This window comes from Phyllostomus hastatus, unplaced genomic scaffold (assembly GCF_019186645.2).
Source record: "Phyllostomus hastatus isolate PE091 unplaced genomic scaffold, TTU_PhHast_1.1 phas_scaffold_182, whole genome shotgun sequence".
In the NCBI taxonomy this organism is placed as follows: Eukaryota; Metazoa; Chordata; class Mammalia; order Chiroptera; family Phyllostomidae; genus Phyllostomus; species Phyllostomus hastatus.
Window position 1 is genome coordinate 9,207,909 of NW_025334013.1, and position 18,993 is coordinate 9,226,901.

An 18,993-nucleotide genomic window follows, 5' to 3' on the forward strand; every position below is an offset into this window, starting at 1 on the left:
TTGCTAAATCTTCTCACCAACCTTAAAACAGTGTTCGTCTCCCACTTTGGGAGAAGGAAAACACGGGCTCAGAAAGGGTAAATGGAGTGCCCCTGTCACGCATTTCACAAGTGGTGGAGCAAAGGTGTGGATTTAGCTGTGGTTCCAAAACTGTGGATCCCGGATCACGTTTTTCTGTCCTGTGAGCCAACCACTACCCCTGTCCCCGCTTAGGGCGTTTCCAGGATTAGCCTGGGTGTGACCGATGGTTCCTAGAACGAAAATGTCTGCAGACTAGAACAGTCCCGCGGTGGCCTCTTTCCACCTTCCAGCACCTTCTGGCCACTGACCTCTGCTGTCTCACAGTTCGTGGGCTTTCTCCGTGCTTCGCTTCTGATCCTGTGCTTTTTCCGTGGTCCTTAATTTTTCACAACGCTCTCGCTACTGGTGTCTGTATGAGGACAGCAGCCCCTCCTCCCACCAACAGAGGCTGACCCTGCTTTCCCTGCAGAGCATGTAGATGACTTTGTCTTAGAAAGTTATATTATAAGGAGGTGCTGATTCCCCTCAGAGACCGCTCACCACCCCTCATCTGTCTCCAGATCTGGAAGGAGAGTCTGACTCCAAAATGCCCCAGAAACCAAGCACACAGTCTGCATAGAGGTGACTTACACCTGCGACACAGATAGATCTGTATCAATTTTCTATTGCTGTGGCAACACATTGCCATAACCTAGAGTGTTAAAGCAACACAAACTTATTATTAGTGGGTCAGAAGTCCGACACGGGGGCGTCTCTCTGGGCCAAAATCAAGAGCTGGAGATGGAGGTCAATCACCAACGCCAATAAGTTAATCAGCCAGGCCTCTGCAATGAAGCCTTCGTGAAAACCCAAAAGAATGGTGTTCTGAGAGTACCCAGGCTGGGGACTGCGTGGAGGTTTGGGCACAGTGGCACACGCAGAGGGTGTGGGAGCTCCTCGTCGCCTCCTGCATACTTTGCCCTATGCATCTCTTCCGTCTGGCTGGTCCTGAGTTGTGTCCTTTGCCAGACCCAATCAGGAGGCTTTGGCTAGAAATAAGTAACAAAGACTTATTCAAAGGATTTGCAAAAAGGAAACGCAACGAGGCAACACCCAGAGTGTTCCAAAGGAGAGAGGAAAACTGAGAGTTCATACAGTAAAAAGTACAAAGTACAGTCTTGAGAAGAATCAGCTGTGCAGTCTTGGCGCCTGGGTGGGTGAGATGGTCATCTCCCAGATGTGTGGGGTCTGGATGACGGACGTGGATGCAGAAAGGGATCTGTGGACAAAGTAACCTCAGGGTGATCTGATCATAACTTCCCAACTGGGCAGGTCACGGTGTGCAGTCCCGCCCCAGGCCTGTACTTTTTTAGTAAAAGGTTTATCCTGCTGAAGCTTTCTGCACAACAAGGTTAACACACCTTTGAAATAAACCTGAAACACCCTTAAAAGAGCCCATAATCTTGTTAACTTTCCTGCAATCCAAGCCCCACCTTGCCCTCTCCCAGCTTCACATAATCTGCCTTACATTCCCTCTCAAATGCATATATGAAGATGCAAAACTGTAATTCTCAGGAGCATTTGAGATCTTGCTCCCCGGCATATGGTGTCCGTTTGGCTCAGATAAACTCTTATAAAAATTCTCTACAGGTTTGGGCATTTCTTATGTTGATGTGGATGTCTGGTGGTGTGGACAGGAGAACATTCTTTCTTGATTTCTCCAGAGGGTTAGCTATAGGACTTATATATATTTCCAGGCATTGATGCACAACTGAAAAGTTCAAAAGTTTAAGTCCTCAGGCTCATTAAAGCAAAATTAAATCTGTTCCTCATACTCGGCCCATGCGGTCTAAACGGATTTTGCGAACTTGACTACCCGGGCTCCATTTTCAGTCAGTTTAGCTACACTGATTTCATCTTGTTTTCTTCACTCATTCTTCACCTTTCATAATACGCTAGTGATCTAATAAGTAAAATATTTCTCTGAGTTCTGTGAACTGCTCTAGCAAATAAACCAAACCCAAGGACGGGGCTGTGGGAACCTCTAGTCCTACAGAAGTTCGATGACAACTGGGACTTTCCATCGGCCTCTGCAGGGTCAGGGTAGCAGTCTTGTAGGACAAAGGTCTTATCTTTTTTTTTTTAAGATTTTGTTTATTTAATTTTAGAGGGGAAGGGAAGAAGACAGAGAGGGAGAGGACCATCCTTGTGTGAGAGAGAAACAGCTGCTTCTCGCTTGCCTCCAATTGAGGACCTGGCCCGCAACCCAGGCATGTGCCCTGACTGGGAATCAAACCATTGAGCTTTCGGTACGCAGGCCAGTGTGCAAGCCACTGAGCCACACTAGCCAGGGCTCAGAGTTCTTATCTTAACCTGTATGGTCTGACACTATCTCCAGGTACTATCTCCAGGTAGATAGTGTCTGGACTGAGTTCATTGCTTGGTTGAGTAGCAAAAAAACACACCCGGGAATTGGTGGCAGAGTCAGAATACCCTCCACCACCCCTGCAAAGTCCCTTTCTGGGGATTAGGGCGTGGATATCTTTGGGGGCCATTCTTCAACCATACAGTTACTTCTTATTCACACTAGTAATATTGTTTCCATTTAATAAAGCAATATCAATTTTCTTTTTGAAATGTTTTTCTTTTCCAGTAAAAGCAGTTGGTTTGATTTAAAGGATGCTACACATGGTGCCCTCCCCAAATTTGTATTTTAAAACCAGACCCTCAGTGTGATGGTATTAGCAGGTCGGGGCAGTGGGGGTCTTTCAGGGTGATTAGGTCATGAGGGGGGAACCCTTATAAAAGAGACCCCAGAGAGGTGCCTTGTCCCAGAAAACAAGACAGCTACCTCTGAACCAGCAAGCAGGTCTTCACCAGGAAACAAGTCTACAGACACCTTCCCCTGGGACTTCCCAACATCTAGAACTACGAGACATACATGTTTGTTGTTTGGGGCCCCAAGGGAGGAGTTACGTAAGGAGTATTCCAGAGAGTCTTAGGTAGGGGGAAAAAAGTAACAAGACAAAACAGTGGTGCAGCCCGATGATGACTGAGGTTTGGGAAACCGAGGCCTGGAGGAGAAGGTTCCGAGGCCCGTGCCGGGTCGGGGAGCCGCTGAGGTTGGAAGAAGCGGAGTGTGTGTGTGAGTGTGTGTGTGTGTGTGTGTGTGTGGTGGAAGGCCTGCCTCCCGAAGAAGACCCAACAGCAACCTTGTTGACATAACCTTGCGGATCAAAGTAATCCCCTTATTGCCCCAGGCCAGTTCCTGGGGCTCCCGGGGGAAGGCAGTCAGGATCCGGATCCTGTAAATACAAAAGGTCTGGCCCTTGGCTAGGGAACTGCATTCTGGAACAGGCTGCCCCAAACCGCTCCTCCTGCCTTAACGCTGGACTAGGCGCAGTGGCAGCAGCCATGGCCTCATCAGACCACCTCAGGGACCAGAGGGCCAGCCCCGGAATTGTGGGGCTTGAGACAGATCCGGACGCCAGTTCAGGTAAGAGATGGTGGAGGATGCCTCTGCCCTGGAGAAGGGCCTGCTGGGAGGGGCCGAGGGCGGCTACCCTCCCTGGGGGCTGCCGGGATTCTCAAGCCAGGGGAGGACTGCACTTTTATTTCTCTTTTTAAACAATCTAACAGAACATAAGCTTCCTCCCGACCCTGTGTTGTGGTGGAGAGCACGTCGTTAAGGGAATGGATGTGTTTATTATTAGGGGAACTCGAAAAGTTACTTTTTTAAGAACAGCAGCTTTAGATTCAGGGAGACCTGCTCCAGCACTTGCTTCACTGATAAACGGACCCATCCCATCGGCTCTTCTCCCCGGACTAGGCTCTGAGCTGGGTGGGGAGGACAGAGCAGGGACCCCCAGGGCGGAAATGACCGGGAACTGGAGGTGTTTTCTGAGGTTCTGGTGTCACGTGGGGCGGGGGAGAGCAGCATGGTGCTGCCCGAGGCCCCTCATATCTGCTTAAGCCCAGCCTCAGTCTTCTAATCTGCTGAAGGGGGCTGGGGCTTTCCTCCTGTTTGAGGCCCTCACTGCTCACGGGGAGGGTTCCTGGACCAGCAGCACCAGCATCTCCCTGGAGCTGGTCGGAAACGCACCCCACCCCCTGTACTGGAGCCTGCACGGTGGCAAGGCGCTGGGCCCTCCGTGTGCACCCCAAGGACGAGGAGCTCTGAGCCAGGGGTCCTGGGCTCCTGGGGTGCAGATGGCCAATCAGAGGGAAGCAGGGTTTAAAGCCAGGTCTCTCTGGTGCTGAAGTCCACGCTCTCTGCCCCCACGGTTTCCATCTGTGTGTGTCCACCTACGCACGGGTAAAACCTCGGGGAGTGAACCACCAAGTGAATTAATGACAGAACCACGTGGACTGTCGTGCTAACGTGAACCTTCGGCCTTCTCCTTCCTTCTAGGGGGGAAGCCAGCCCGCCGTCTAAAGGCCGTCCCCACAGCTCACCTGACTTTCGTCATCGACTGTGCCCGTGGGAAACCGTTCTCTCTGGCAGCTCCCCCGGCACCGCCGCCCCAAGCCCTCGGTCCCAACCCAGGGCCCGTCACCCCGCCCATGAAGACTTACCTCTTGTTCTGTGGGCACAGCCGGTCCCATCTGATTCAGGAGGCACCCTTGGGTGGGGAGCACCTTGCCCAGGCCAGGGGCACCCTGCCACCCCGCAGAGGGACTGTGACCTCAGCTTTCTCCTCAGTCAGCCCCCTGAGGTCCCAGGAGCCCCCGGAAGCCAAGGGGAGCCCCCCAAAGACGGGGCCCACGATGTCTTCGGCTTGGAATATAGTCATGGGCGCGCTCAAAGCTTTCTCCTCCTGTGTCTGTGGGCCGGCAGACTGACTGGGAGAGCCTGACCCTGGGGCGAGGGGGCTGGCACCTCAGGCTCAAGTGTCCAGGGACTGCCCTTCCCAGGGCCCACGGCCTCTTTGCCAGGGTCTGCCAAATGCCAGGGAAAACACCACCGCTTTCCTGGAGCTTGTACCCCTGGAGTGCGGGGAGAGGCGGGAAGAAGGTTAAACAACCAAATAAATAAAGATGATTTTGAACAGTGACAAGGCGAGCTCTGTGTAGACACTGAGACACGGTACCAGGGTGGACAGAGTTGGGGGCGAAGGGCTTTTCTGATGTGGTGGCTGGGGAAGGCCTCTCTGAGTGGGTAGCGATGGAAGTATGATCTGCCCCGGCTGGTGTGGCTCAGTGGATGGAGCACTGGCCTGTGGGAACCAAAGGGTCACCGGTTCAATCCCCAGTCAGGGCACACGTCTGGGTTGTGGGCCAGGTCACCAGTAGGGGGTGTGCAAGAGGCAACCACATATGGATGTTTCCGTCCATCTTTCTCCCTCCCTTCCCCTCTCTCTAAAAATACAAAATAAATAATCTTTTTGAAAATAAAGAAAGTATGATCCAAAAGGCAAGAAGGAGCCAAGCTCTGTGAACCACCGTCACCCAGGGCCATGGGGCGCAAAGCAGACCGCGTGGGGTCAGGATGCCCCAGCACGACAGGCAGGGGCAGCACGTTGGCCGCTGTCATCGTGGTTCACATACAAGCGTGTAGGTCACCAAGGGGCGTGAGACAGAGAATGGGGAAATTCAAGGACTTAGGTAGGACCTGGCCATCTGAGAGTGAGGAAAGGCAACCAGCTTCTCAAGAGGAGGCGAAAGTCCGCCAAAGGGAAGGAGTATCACATTCGAACAGATAAAATAAGAGATGGTACAAACCGAGCATCTATTTCACACCAGGCTGGTGCTGCCCCCTAGAAATACAGAAGAGGGGGGTCCTGCTCCATAGGGCAGTCGTGTCCCCCAACGTGACGTGTGCTCACTGGTGTGTGTGAGGGTGTGTGACAGTCTAAGGAAGGCACGGCACTGGGCAAAACGCTAAGTCAACCCATCTGAGGACGCGTCTCAAGGCTCTCGGATTAAAATTGCTGATCGTCCGTTTATTTATTCAAATGACTGTTTTCACCAGGTTCCTACAAACTTTAGTAGCTGACATGTGTTGACCATTTGCTCTGTGCCAGGGAAAAAACATCCTTTCTGTGCCAGTATGGGGGTGCACTGGTTTTGTGCCCATTTCACAGATTAGGGAATGGAGGAACATAGAGGTTGAGGGACCCACCCAAGTGCCCATGGACTGGTGCAGTTGGGATTAGAAGCTGGGCAAGCCTGGTGCTCAAGTTCTTGCTCTAAACCCTAGGGCCAATGGCCTCCCATCCTAGTAAGGTCACTTTTAGGCAGACAGGATTCAGAAAGAACAGATGTAGTCCTGTCCTCAAGGAGCTCACAGCCTGGTGGGGAAGGCAAGAAAGGTGACTATTGATGGGTGCAAGCATAAAGGCACACAGAATGCTGTTGGGGCTGGAGGAGGGTGCCCAGCCCACTCTGGGAGAGGAAATCAGGGAGGGCTTCCTGTAGGAAGTGACATCTAAGCTTAGATCTGAACAGTGAGTGAACCATACAAAGGCGAGGCAGGGGTGGGGAGTGTTCCAGAAAGGACCAGAGTCACTCAGGCTGGCTATTGTATTCATTCATTTATTCACCAAGTCTTTATATGGCACCCACTGTGTGCCAGGCTCTGGGCTAGATGCTGGAATGGGGCCCAACGATGGAGGTGCTTATTCTCTAGCAAAGCACACACAGGAAACAAGCAGACATGTCAGAGAAGTGGCAGGGACCCCACTGTGTGAGGCCCTGCAGACCGTGATGAGGTCTTTAGATTTCATTCTGAGATGGGGACCATTGGAAATTGTGAGCTGAGATGACATGACCAGACGTACCTTTTAAAATTTTTCTTCTAGCTCTTGTGCTGGGATCAGAAGCTTAGGAGGCTGCACCTTAATTCAAGCAAGGTGGGAGATGGTTTGAACTAGAGAGGCGGTGACAGAATAATCTGGATGATATGAGGTCACTTCCTCTCTGCTCTCCTCATTAAAAATCACTGGGCTAGCTTCTAGAGCCCAGAGACAGTGGATATAGGGAGTTTGAGACCCTCAAGGAAAAGGGTGAAGCCTGTAGCTGCACATCTAGCTGTTCGTCAGCAGGTGTCGCCCTATCACCAGCCTGGAGGGCACCCTGGTCTCCCCCTGGGTGGGAAAGGTGGGAACCTGCTGGCCATGGAGCCAGAGCCCTGGGGCCAGTGGCTCAGTGGGGTCCATGTTTTCAGAATCCAAACTTTCATTCTAACCAACACCCCTTTCATCCAGAATAAGGACTATTGGTATTTTTATGTTCATCACATGCCACTCAATTCCTTCCACTCCAGACCTGTGAGGTGGGTGTGATTTTTATTGCCATTTTACAGATGAGAAACTGAGGCAGAGAGAGACGAAGTGATTTGCCCAAGGTCCCCATCTAGAAATCCCCAGGCCACATGACTACACACCTGTAGTCATAGCATCGCTGCGCTGTGCTGTAGGCGCTCCCTTCACATTGGTTGAGTGAGTGAAGGAAGAATGAAAGCTTTCCAAGGAGCCAGCCTGGGCCCTGACAGTATGTAGGGAGTGTCTAGGGGCCTGAACAGGTGAGTGGGACCCTCAATGAGACGGGGCACACAAGTGGAAGAGGATAGCTCTGTCTCTTCTCCAAAATCCTAGGAGGCGCCGTCCCATCTTACAGATGAGAAAACTGAGCCTCTGGTAGGTTAAGCACCTGGCCCAAGGTCACAGAGCTAGTAAGAAGCAGAGCCGGGGGGACGAAGAAGTAGTTTGACCTTGAAGCTATAACAACCGGACCATACTATATGGACTTACTGAAAACCCGTTGAGGGAATGAATCAATCCGTCAATGACGGACTTTATTGAACCAGTGCGGGAAAGTGTGATTGAGTGCATGTGCCCCTGGGTTGGCAGTTATGCTTAATCAGGACTGTGTCCTGTCTAAAATAAAATAAAATAGGTCATTTTAAAATGGAGTCGGGCTGTGGCTGGGGTGGCTCAGGGACTGAGTGCCGGCCTGTGGACCAAAAGGTTGCTGGTACGATCCCTGGTCGTCAGGGCACATGCTTGGGTTGCAGGCCAGGTCCCCAGTTTGGGGCATGCGAGAGGCAACCGATGGACGTATCTCTCGCACCATTAATGTTTATCTCCCTCTCTTTCACTCTCCCTTCCTCTCTTTCTAAAAATAAATAAATAAAATTTAAAAAATTAAATAACCTGGCTGGCATAGCTCAGTGGATTGAGCACGGGCTGCGAACCAAAGTGTCGCAGGTTCGATTCCCAGTCAGGGCACATGCCTGGGTTGCAGGCCATGACCCCCAGCAACCGCACATTGATGTTTCTCTCTCTCTCTCTCTCTCTCCCCCTCCCTTCCCTCTCTATAAATAAATAAAAATCTTTAAAAAAATTAAATAAAATGGAATCGGACCTGCCCCAACAGAGGAATTACTTTGCACGTCTCATGCCTCAAACCTTTGGATGTTAAAACGGAGCAAAATAACCTCTGGACCGGGTCCAGAGGAACCCTGTGCCCCAAAGAACTGTGTGCAGACACCAAGAAAGTAGATATTATTGCTACCAGACTGCAAATTACAACCATTCTTCAGAATTAGCATCACTGTGTTGTCTGCACCTGTAGAAATGTCTTCCTCCTATTGATGTAATCACTCTTTTTCCCTTCCTCATAAACACCCCTTGTCTTTGTCTCTTTTCTTTCCCTTTTTCTTTTTGTTGTTTTGACTTTGTTTCTTAATCGGACTGTTACTTGGGTTTCTGCCTGAATCAATGCTTCCTGAAGAGCTATTCTTATTGATTTCAAATAAATGCCTGTTGCCTGTCACATGGAAAAGCCTTTTTAATTTTAAGTTCGCAATCCCCGGTGCCTTAAAGTACCCGGTGTAGTAGGTGCTCAAGAATTGCGTGGGGCGCCCTGAGTGGTGCAGCTCAGGGGGTTGGATGTCGTCCCAACAACCGAAAGGTCGTGGGTTTGATTGCTGGTCAGGGCACATGCCTGGGTTGTGGGTTTGGTCCCCAGTCCAGGCTCGAGCAAGAGAAAGCCAATCAATTGGTGTTTCTCTCCCTCTCTTTCTCCCTCCCTTCCCTTTTCTCTGGAGTCTATAAAAAAGGAAAAGAAAAAGTGCCTACTATCTCAATGAATGCTGTCTTTTTAAAAAAAGGATGACTGTGTGGCCAGCAGCCCTGCTTTGTGCCCTTCAGGGTGGCACCCAGAGGGCCCCCACCCAGTCTCGCATCCCCCAGATTTCCCTGGGAGGTTGTCCCTGGGTCCAAGGACCCAGGGCTCCGGCCTGGCTGGCTGCTGGCGGTGAGCAGCGGGCCAGCTGTGCTGACTGTAAATAACAGCCCCTCCCTGCCCAGGGACGGCTGCCTTGGTGGCCCATCCAGCCCACTCCAGTCACTAAGCCCCTGGGGACCCTTCTCTTGTTTGGGGGCAGAGCAAGTGTGGGTGGTACCTTGGTTTTCCTTGTTCAGAAAACAACAGTTTGAACAAAAGCTTAGCACTTACTGAGCTTAAACTAAAACAGCTCTCTCTGGGAGTGTGCTCCTGGGTCTTTGTTTATGGATGAGGGAACTAGGCTTCTGGAGGCTTCCTGCCCACCTCCACCCCTGGGGCCCAGGCAGGCTCTTCCCGGGAAGCCCAGGGAACCTTTCAGCTCTGTCCTCACCCACTTCCCCTGGAGAGAAGACCCCAGGTACCAAGGCGGCAATTCGTCCCTCTAGCCCAGTCTCAGCCTTGGGTGCAGGGAGAGTGAGCGTGAAGCTGGGGATTTCAGGGTCCAAATCTGTACGCAGTGCCCCGGGCGTCTCGGTGCGCGGCACATGTGAGCTACGTCACAACCAAGCGCCAGGGCGTTTAAATGCATCTAGAAACAGCTCTAGCGTGTAGAGCTTATTAGCGCCGTTTGGCTGTGGCGCAGAAAGGGGACGGCACTCGCGCAAGATCATGCAGTTCAGGAGCAGCAGAGCCAGGATTCGAACCCGGGTGGAGTGGCTCCAGAGTTTACAACGGACCATCCGCGCTATACTGAGGCTCATTAGTTGTTTTTAATCCTGCAAACGTTTACTTAGCTCCTTTCCCACACCAGGCTTGGGAGCAAGAGGGCAGACTAAGGCTTATTCTTCTGCGATTGCAGAACTGGGATCCAAGGCAGATAGGGGGTGGGTGGATGGGACCGGGAGCTGGGGGTGCAGTGTGGGTGCCGGGGCTTACCCCCGGGCCAGGGCAGGGTGGGCCAAGGGGTGTTGGTCTGGCAGAGAAGCCCTGGCCTGAGGTTCTGGAGGTCTGGGTCTCCATCCCATCTCTGCCACTGACTTGCTGTGTAACCCTAGGCAAGGGCCCCCCCTTCCCTGGGCCATGGTCTCCCGTAAGGAGTTTAAACTGACTCCCAAGGGACCAGGGCTGGCCAAGCAAGTGATTGAGGCCCCTGGGTCTGCCCCCCACCAATATGCTCTTTTCATCTGAGTTTCTGTTAAAGACCAGGTATGGGCCTAGGGTTCTACGACTCTGTGACTCTGCGCTGGTAGCTCTGGAAGGCTTCCTGGAGGAGGGGGCTTTTGCCCTGGGCCAGGTCTTTAAAAGTGAGGGAGCCTCCTCGGTCCTCCGCACCCCTCAGGGTCTCTGACACCACCTGACCTGGACCTTCTCCCGGGTCTCTAGCTCTGCAGGGTACCATATTTGCAGCTTCTCCCGCCTCCTGCCAAGCCCACTCCAGGAGCTGTAAGAAGTACAAGGGCCCCTCTGGCTGGCGTGGCTCAGTGGATGAGCACCTGGCTGAGAACCAAAGGAAAGGGTTGCCGGTTTCCCAGTCAGGGCACATGCCTGGGTTGCGCTGGCCAGGTCCCCAGTAGGGGGCGCTCCAGAGGCAACCACACATTGACGTTTCTCTCTCTTTCTCACTTGCACTCTCTAAAAAGAAATAAATAAAATCTTTAAAAAATAAAAAAAGAAGTATGAGTCCACTTTCCTGTACAGGATGTGTGTGGGGTGCAGTGGGGCTGCCTTGGTTGGACCCCTCGTGGTGTTGACGGAGGGGGGGGCGGGGCTCAAACGTCGGAAAAATTTTGGTTTCAGGCAATAGCTAATAAGCGTAGCGATCAACGCACGTGAAAGCTGTGGCTCCAGGAACTGGAGGCGGGCCCCACCCTGACTCCAGGAGCCCCCAGGCAGTTCCACGTTCCGGCCCCAGGAGGACCGCAGCAGTCCAGGCGGTGTCTGAGCCCCTGTGCTCCGGGGGGCGCCGCCCACCGCCCGGGGCCCAGAGAAAGAACGCTGCAGCTTTTATCTGATCAGCGTTTCCCCTGAATTCCAATCCCCTCGCCCACACTTTCCTTCTCCTTGTAAAAAAGGTGGGTTTAACATGGAATGGCAGACGGTCTGTTGGGGTACAATCCCACTGTCTCCTCAGATCGCTGACCATCTGATTACAGCGCCCACACAGATTCAACCCCGTCTCTGCCTATAGAGTCTGGTCGGCGACGGGCAGCCCGCACGCCGGCTTTTCTGGGTTCAGGGTGGGCTTCTGGTTGGGGCTGACCCTGCAGAGCCACAGCCAAGGACTCCACCATGCCCCTTCCAAGCTGGGTGACCTCGGGCTGGTCGCTTGACTTCTGTGAACCTGCATGTCCTCCTCGGTACCCACCTTGCAGGGCTGCTGTGGGGACGAGCAGTGTGTTTGGCACGCTCTGGGCTCTCAATGAATGGGGCTGCTATAATTACTCTTCGTGGGGTGTGGGGCGGGGTGCAGGGCATCCAGCCAGGCCTATATTTAGCATGGAAAGGGTGGGGGGCCCTAGAGACAAAGCGTTGCCGCCAGTCCAGGCACCTAGGGGGCAGAGCCGCTGAGAGACAGCCTGCCGGTCTTTTCGTCCCCGCCCTCCTTTTCCACAGGGTCACCTTGGCGGGAGGGTTCCCACAGTCTGGACATGTCCAGTCCCCAGCAGCCACTCTGTCCTCTGTGCGACCCTCATCCCCCAAACCTTGGTCTGGGGAGCAGTCTGCTGGGGCCTGGGGGTTGCGGGGTGGAAAGTATGTGGCCCCATTGGCCACGTGGGGAGCTGACCCCTTTCCCAGCCTGGGCTGCCAATGGCCCAGCTCCCCTCAGCCCAGCCCAGCCCAGGGTGGGACTTTGCTGGGTTCTGAAGGCCAAGGTGAGACTGACCCCATGGATGGGAGTCAAGGAAGGGGGGAGCTGGTCCGGCTCCTCCCCTAAACCCCAGGCCGATGAGTGTTGGGGCTGCAAATAGCACAGCGGAATCAGTGAGTCACAGAGGCTGGAAATACCGTGCCCACTCACCCTCCCCTCCTCCTGCCTGCAGCTCGAGTTGGCCTGGTGCTGTGATTTCAGTAGCGCCCAGCGGGGGTATGGGGTGCATGGGAGTCCCTCCAGAGAGCACCCAGGCTCCCTGAACTAGCCAACACCCTAAACCAGGTTCCAGTCCGGCTCTGCCCCTGGGGCTGTGTGACCCTGGGCCAATCACTCAGCCTCTCTGATCCCCAGTGGCCATCTGGTACAAGACAGGCTTCAGGAAGGCAGGGGCTCAGTGCAGCTGACCCACCTTTGGTGTCCCTGGGCCTGGGACAGTGTCTGGCTGCAGAGGAAGGTGCTGGCTGGCAGCTGGAAGAAGGCACTTCAAGTCTTCACGGAAATAATTCCAGGTCTTGCCCAGCTGGTTCTGGGAGCCAAGGAAAGAAGCCAAAAGACACCTACATTTCTGTAAGGTCTTGAGTTATGCTCAAGGAAGGCAAGTCTGTTTATCCTTATCCAAGTTCGAGAATTTCAGGCAGGTGACCTCCAGAAGTCTGTGATTTTGTCATTTATTATGTGTGCAGGGTACAATGCCAGGACCCTCCCATCCCCTCCCACCCAAACACACCCTAAGGACCCCACAGTCGCAGGGGCGAGAGGCCACCCCACAGGACACTGACCCGAGGCCCAGGGAGCAGAGACTGGCTCTACCACGCGCCCCGGGGCCCTCTCCCCACCTCCCGACTAATATCGACCCATCTCCTCCCCTCACCCCTGTTTTTGTGTGTGGAGGCTGAGCTGGGGCCCCTGGGGGGGCTCTGGGGCTGCCTGGAGGTGCCGCACTGGCCTGGGGACCCAGAGGGCACCGGGCCGAGGGCACTCTCCCACAGGAACGTGTGGGGACAGGGGCCGTGGACCAGGAGAAGCAGAGAGAGGAGAGCGACGTCCCCGTGCGCAGAGGGGTGGGGGCGGGCGCAGTTCAGTCCGAGGGCAGCCTCTGGCTCCCGGGGTTCACACCTCACCTTCAGTGAGCAAGTGGGCGATCAGCCGCCAGAGGCTCCATTTCCCCACTGATGAAAACGGAGACTGAAATCCGGTTTTAGAACGTTCTGAGTCTGGACTCAGCTAAGGGTCACACTTAATGTTTGAAGGACGACGGAGTGTGCGTGCTTGTGCGGTGCACACGCACCAAGCCTGCAGATTCATAGATTAAACAGGGGCAAGGATGGGGAGGCGAGTAGCCATGGGGAAGGTTGGCAAGACTCTGGTCCCACCTGGAGACCCAAAGCCCCATCCACGCTCTGCCTCCCACCTCTGTGGGGTGACCCATTGGGGTGGAAGCAGCCTGGGACCCCAGGCCGGGTGGGGAAGTGGTGGGCGGTATGGGGGACAGAAGGACCAGCCCCACCCCGCAGCCTGGCTTTGCCTGGGGGCACGAGCAGGTGACCGATGGCAGGAGTTTCACACAGTTTGTCACGAACCAGCTGTATTGGAAAAACCCCAGCTCTGCGCAGCAGCCCTGCCCCGGCACAGCTGGCTGGCGGGGGCCCCAGGTGGGCAGGCCGCCTGACCTCTGCTTTGGAGCTTAGGGGGTGGGAGAACGGAGGTGTCCATCCCGCTGTGTCCTCTGGCCCCTGGGCCCCGGAGGTCTGCCTTCTGCCTCTCCTGCCCCCCTTGCCAAGAGGGCCCCAGGTCCCCTTCCCCGCCCCCACCCCTGCCCTGCAGAGACTCCATAGAGCCAAGCTTTTGTGTGTCTGTCCTGCAGATTATTTGCCCAGAGACCCTGCCTCTCCTCATCTCCCTTCCCCAGGGGGGTTCTCTGGGGTCTTCCTCTCCCCATCCCGGTCCCTTTGCTCTTGGTTAAGCGAAGAGGCCCCATCTGGAATCTGGGGCCACAGGTAGGCAAGGGCAGAGCCCAGGGCCTCAGCCCGGGGGGTGGGGCCCCCCGCCTGGGGTCTTGGGGGCGTCAGGGCTGGAGTCTGGGCGGAGCTGTCCCGCGAGCTGTCGGGAGGGGGTCAGGAAAACCAGCGGGCCAGCGGGGGAGAAGGCGGGGCGCCAGGAGGCCGGGGGAAGGCGGAGGCCCTCAGATTTTGATCTCTGTCCGGAAGGTCTGCTGGACGTGCTCTGTGTGCGGGTGTCGCCGCGCCCGGATGGTGAGGCTGCCATCCTCCCTCAGGGCCGAGGTCACCGAGGTGGGGTCCATGTCCTCCGGCAGCTGGCACTTGTGAGCGAAGGTGTTCATGACCGTGCCGTCAGCCGCCAGCTGGGGCAGAGGGACGTGTCAGGGCAGGCTGCCCCCACCCCCGTCCCGCCCGGGGCAAGCCACAGTCCCTTCTCCCCAGGCTCAGCCCAGCTGGGCCCCCGCCCGCTGAGGGGCTCCGCTCGCAGGTGCGGAGGAGGCCAGGCCAGCGGCCGGCCAGGATGGGGCGATGGTGGCCACAGGCCGAGGGCCGTGCGGGGACAGGCGCAGAGTCACGCGGAGGAGGCCCAGGGCTCCCAACGGGTAGGAGGCTTGCGCAGAACCTGGGGCTCCTCCTGCACAACGAGGAGAAGGTGGCACAGGGCAGGGCAGAGCCCTTTCGGACACTCGGGCACGTTCGATGTCCACAGTCAGGGCTGGGCTGGCGGCCCTTCCCCCGCGGCCCAGTCAGCACATAGTGTCCAGAGGAGCCTGGGGTGGCTGAGTCACCGGCGGGGATGGCAGGGCTGGCACAGGCTGCCCCCTGGTCCCGGTGCCCACGGTCCTTGGCATCCCTGACGGGGTGCCCAGGCATTGAGCATCCAGTGCTCTGGGCCATGGGGACCTGGTGGAAGCCTCAGGCAGACCCTGTCCTTTAATGGGCACCTGTGGCCGTGGGCCACTGGGACAAGCAGCCCTGCCCGGGCAGGGCTACGCCCTCCTCTGGGGTGCGGGCCTCCCGGCAGCTGGGACTCGGAGACACTGGTGACCCAGTGACCCTGAGACCCGTGGACACAGGGAGAGTGGGGTTCGGAATGCGTGGTCCTGAACTTCGGGGACTCCATTTCCAGGGGTCCCGGGATTGGGGCTGGGCCTCTGGACCCCAGGAGGAAGAGGGCTTGAGGGGTGTCATGTGGGGGAACTCCTTCCCCCAGCTGCCAGGTGAGCCCCCACCCACCCACACGCCTGTCCGAAGAGCTGTCCTCACTCAGCCACTGTCTCCCTCCTCTCCCTTCCTTTCACCTCCCGCTCAGGGGGCCCCACCTGCATCCCTCCCCGCCCCACTCCACTGGGGTATCCTCAGCTGCCCTGACTCCTGTAAAAAGGGTCTTGGGGCTGAGAGAGGCAGGAACGGGGATCCTACAGCCCACAAGTGACAGGAGCCAGGTCTCCAATTTGTTCTGGGGGCTTGCGGGGACAGAGGGGAGGGTCCGGACTCCCAGGACAGGACACCGGGCGGCGGGCGCAGGTGCGCACCCTGGGCCGGGCGGGGCGGGCAGGCTCACCTTCTCGGCTCGCACCTCGATGTGGTTGTTGGACGTGGTCACGATGATGTCTTCGGGGGAGAAGTCGCTCACGTCCACAGCGAACTCGTAGGCGTCCCCGAGGGTCTTGATGTTGCCCGGCCCCCCAGGACGGGCTGTGGGGAGGGCTGCCGTGAGCTGAGCACAGGGCAGGTTTGCACCTGGAGCTCAGGTTTCTGGTGCCTTCTCTGGGGGAGAGGGGGAGCCCCGCCCCAGGCCCCTGACTTCTCCTTCAGCTACTACTCCTAACCCTCTGGCCGCCTCTGCACCCCCTTGCAGCCTACTTTTCCCACGGCGGGGAGGTAGGGAGGGGCCTCCCCAGGCATGGTGGGTGTGTGTGTGTGTGGGAGGCACTGTCTGCACCCCCCCACCCCCCGCCTGGAGCGCGGGATGCATCGCACCCCTCGACCCCATGCTGCCCCCCAGAGCGCCAGCATGGACCCGGCCGTTGGCGCCACAGCTGGCCCCCAGTCACAGCTCTTCCTTGGAGGCCTGCCTGTTTTCACGGCCACATCTGTCCTGGTGGCCACATGCAGCTGCAGCCACGAAGCACCTGTTCCCCGCAGCTGGGCAGCCGCAGCCACTTTCCACGGTGCCCCGGAGCAGGTGTCCCCTTCCCGTGCATCTCCCGTCCCCTCGGGGCCCCGAGCACTTGCCTGGGAAGGTCAGGGGCTCCGAGCGGGGCCGCATGAAGCTGCCGAAGTCCTCGGAAAACATGCTCAAGGCCTTGTCCATGGGCGCGTCCTGGGCGGGCAGGGCTCGGGTGGCCGAGGAGGACGAGGAGGACGAGGAGGACGAGGAGGAGTGGAAGCTTCTCTCCGCTCTGAAGGTGGAGGAGGTCCGGTGGCTCATCCACGGGTGGGAGCCGGGCCCTGGCCAGGCGGGCAGGGGTGGACGGCAGAGGCTGTGGGCGGCAGGCTCTGGGGGAGCGTGCCGGGGCCCTGACTGCCGGCGCTTTATAAGGCCCGACTGTCCCCGGGCTCGGGGCCAGCCCCTTGTCTACCAGCTAAATTTAGGCCTCGCTGTGGCCCAGAGGGGGCTGGAAATCTTCTCCAGTGAGACGGCCCTGCTGACAGTCCAACACGGGCCGGCCCGGGAGGCTGAGCTCATAGCCTGGCATTCCAAGCTGATAACTGCAGCCCCGGGGCCTCGGCACCGTGGCAGGGAGGGGGCCGGAGCTGTCCCCTTGCCACCGCGCCCCCGTGCCTAGGACCTCATGCGTGTGGGTGTGTGGAGGGGGTTCTGTGTCTCCCTCTTTCCCATCGGCCTGGGGCTCCCGAGGGCTGCGCCTCCCCCGCCAGACGGCAAGCTCCTCGCAGCCAGGCTTTCCTGTTTCCCGTTCCCGCGCTGGAAATAACCCCCCACCCCCTGCCCCGAAGTTCCAGCCCTCGGTGGGAGGGGATCCGGGTGGTGGGTGGTGGGACATCAGGGCCGAGGGACCCTAGCTCCTGGCTCTGGGGACACCGTGAGATCCCGGTCAGGTCAGGGGGGTGCGAAAGAGCCCCCGCTGCTAGACCCCTTTAAGGTGAGGTGAGGGGCTCCTTCCCTCGGCGGCTAATGTTCACGGCGTCTCTTAGGAAGAACCGAGCCCGCAGGGCCGGGGGGCAGAGTGTGCAGCTGTCCCCCCGCCAGCTCCCCCGGGGACCCAGATGCCATCCTCCCCGCCACCCCCTTCACACACTCCGGAACATTCGGGGGGCCCCAAGAGGAGAAAGCCAGCAACCTGAGGCAGGGCTGGGCCTCAAGTCAGGTAACTGGGTGATTGTCCTTAAAGATCTAGAAGGTTATAATTCCGGGAACTATCTGCCTGACCTCCAGCTGCGAGGAGCCACCAGGGACTGTGGCGGGCGGGCGTGCAGCGAGAGGTAGAGAATTCCGGAAGACAATTATTCCAGCTCTGATTTCTGGAACGCTGCTGGGCCCCTGGCGGGGAGCCTTCCAGCACCTTCACCCTCTGTGGAAGGAGGTGTTATTCCCGCTGCACAGACAGGGGGACAGAGCTTCCCAGAGGGAGGGCGGGCTTGCACCGGGCGAGCGGCAGAGCTGGGACTGGAACCCAGGCGTGTCTGATGCAAAGCCCTCCCTCCAGGAGGCTGGGCGACCCGAACGCGTGTGCATGGAGATGGGCTGGCCCAGAAGACCCCGAGAAGCCCCTCTCTGCTCATCCATGCTCAGCAGAGCCAGGACTGACCTCAGGTGGGGCCGGGGCGAAGCCAGAGAGAGGCCATCCCCTGCTGCCCGCGCTGCAGTGTGGGGCCCCCGACCTCCTCTGCAAATCCTGCCCACCCCGCCATGGAGGCCTCTCTGATTGTGGCACCCACACAGGGGACCCGTCCCCACAGTACCGCCTGTGACTCTGCCCGCCCCACCCCCGGCAGGGTGACCTGGGGGTCCTGTGTCTGTGGTTTCTTTGCTGTTCTCCTTTACCGGGCAGTTCCCCCAGGGCAGGGGCTCGACTGGGAGCTGCTGGAGGTGGAGACCCTTTCTCTTTTCTCTGGTTCCCACAGAGCTTCCTTCCTAGGGGCTCCCTCTATAGGGGTCCCTACTGGTGCTGGTGGTCCCCAAAGTGGGGCCGAAGCAGTGACAGGAGAAAGTGGGGTCTGCTCCTCCACAGGGGATGCCTGCCGGGCCCATGTCACCCATCCTGGCCGAGGGGGCTGCCAGGAAGTTACCAGCACCGAGGAGAGATGGGAAGAGGGTGGGGGAGGGGTGGGGGGGAAACAGGAGCCAGTGGCTAAATGCAGACACACTGTCACGGTGCTGAGGGCCTGAGTCACCGCTGCTGGGCGTCAGATCTGGTTCCCCACCCCTGCCCACCGTTCCTCCCCCCTGCCCCCATCCCTGGGTGTCGCCCACACACACACACACTGCGTCTGCTGGCTTCAGGGACTGGGAGGGACCCTGAAAGGTCACCACGGCCGGTCTCCTGTCTCTGGGCATGCCTCTCGCTACAGATCACAGGGGTAGAAAAAGCTTCCGAGATGATCCGAGGCCTTGAATCCGGCACCTGCCAGGGCATCCCGATCACCTGAGGGAAGTGTGAACAAACACAGAGTCATACCCTGCACCCCGAGATTCTCATCTGGGGTCCTGGGAAGGAACCAGGAATCTGTTTTCATCAGCTCCCCACACAGCCAGCCGCCCACAGCTAGTGCTCGGAAACCACTCCCCGGTCATCAGGTATTCATTGAACACCTACTGTGTGCCGGGCACCCTTCTGGGTTTGGTGGGGGGGGCACTGGTGGGAACGGGGCAGAGATAGGCCCCTGTCCCCATAGCTCCCAGGCTCCCCTTATCGGACAGAAGAGGAG

At 57.5% G+C, this 18,993-nt stretch overlaps 2 protein-coding genes across 2 annotated transcripts; one reads left to right on the plus strand and one right to left on the minus strand.

Moving 5' to 3' along the window:
- Window positions 1-3,200: 3,200 nt before the first annotated feature.
- Window positions 3,201-4,930, plus strand: LOC123832277 (steroid receptor associated and regulated protein). Its single transcript, XM_045859922.1, has 2 exons — window positions 3,201-3,496; window positions 4,412-4,930. The coding sequence occupies exons 1-2, from the start codon at window positions 3,415-3,417 to the stop codon at window positions 4,840-4,842; spliced, it is 513 nt and encodes a 170-aa protein (XP_045715878.1). The 5' UTR covers window positions 3,201-3,414; the 3' UTR covers window positions 4,843-4,930.
- An 8,738-nt stretch (window positions 4,931-13,668) lies between these two features.
- On the minus strand, window positions 13,669-16,629 carry HSPB7 (heat shock protein family B (small) member 7). Its single transcript, XM_045860064.1, has 3 exons — window positions 16,339-16,629; window positions 15,665-15,798; window positions 13,669-14,462 (listed from the first exon to the last, which is right to left on the minus strand). The coding sequence occupies exons 1-3, from the start codon at window positions 16,532-16,534 to the stop codon at window positions 14,283-14,285; spliced, it is 510 nt and encodes a 169-aa protein (XP_045716020.1). The 5' UTR covers window positions 16,535-16,629; the 3' UTR covers window positions 13,669-14,282.
- Window positions 16,630-18,993: the final 2,364 nt, after the last annotated feature.